Source organism: Penaeus monodon, chromosome 36 (genome assembly GCF_015228065.2).
Source record: "Penaeus monodon isolate SGIC_2016 chromosome 36, NSTDA_Pmon_1, whole genome shotgun sequence".
Taxonomy (NCBI): domain Eukaryota; kingdom Metazoa; phylum Arthropoda; class Malacostraca; order Decapoda; family Penaeidae; genus Penaeus; species Penaeus monodon.
The window spans coordinates 8,479,255-8,479,698 of NC_051421.1; the positions used below are offsets into that span (position 1 = coordinate 8,479,255).

Genomic DNA, 444 nt, shown 5'->3' on the forward strand with positions numbered 1-444 from the left:
TTATACTGCCTCATAAGAAAGTGAGAAACCCGGAAGAATTACTGACACATCTGTAGTGAACCTGATGATCAACTCCTTCCCGCTGGCCGTGAACGGTGGAGGTAGCTCAGTGCCAGTATATGTGCTCCTGTTAAAACAAACTACGTATTAAATAAATCCCAGTGGAAGAAGTTAACCATTTGGCAACAGGGTGAATAGAAAATACTAATTGGATCTGCTTTGTATATAATAAGCCTTGCTGAGTTTTGCTTCAGATCAGTAGACATGGCCCACATACTTACCAAGAGTATGGAAGCCCCGTGCAGGGATCGGCCACTTCAGCGGTGTCATAGATTTCAAGTTCGAAGCTCTGCCACGTCAGCCTAACGCGTTTGCCTTCCGTGACCTCGATTCGCCATTCGATACTCTGGTTGTCCACATAGTAATTGCTTGATGTCACCGACA

At 45.3% G+C, this 444-nt stretch overlaps 1 protein-coding gene across 1 annotated transcript in view; it reads right to left on the reverse strand.

Annotated features, from left to right (window-relative positions):
• LOC119595519 (exoskeleton protein RP43-like) overlaps positions 1–444 on the reverse strand; it is a 4,252-nt gene continuing 3,808 nt past the window's right edge. The window contains exons 2-3 of the mRNA XM_037944640.1: positions 282–443; positions 1–127 (exon numbers count right to left, since the gene is read on the reverse strand). Of these exons, the coding sequence (XP_037800568.1) occupies positions 1–127; positions 282–443 (289 nt within the window). The remainder of the gene's footprint in view (positions 128–281; position 444) is intronic.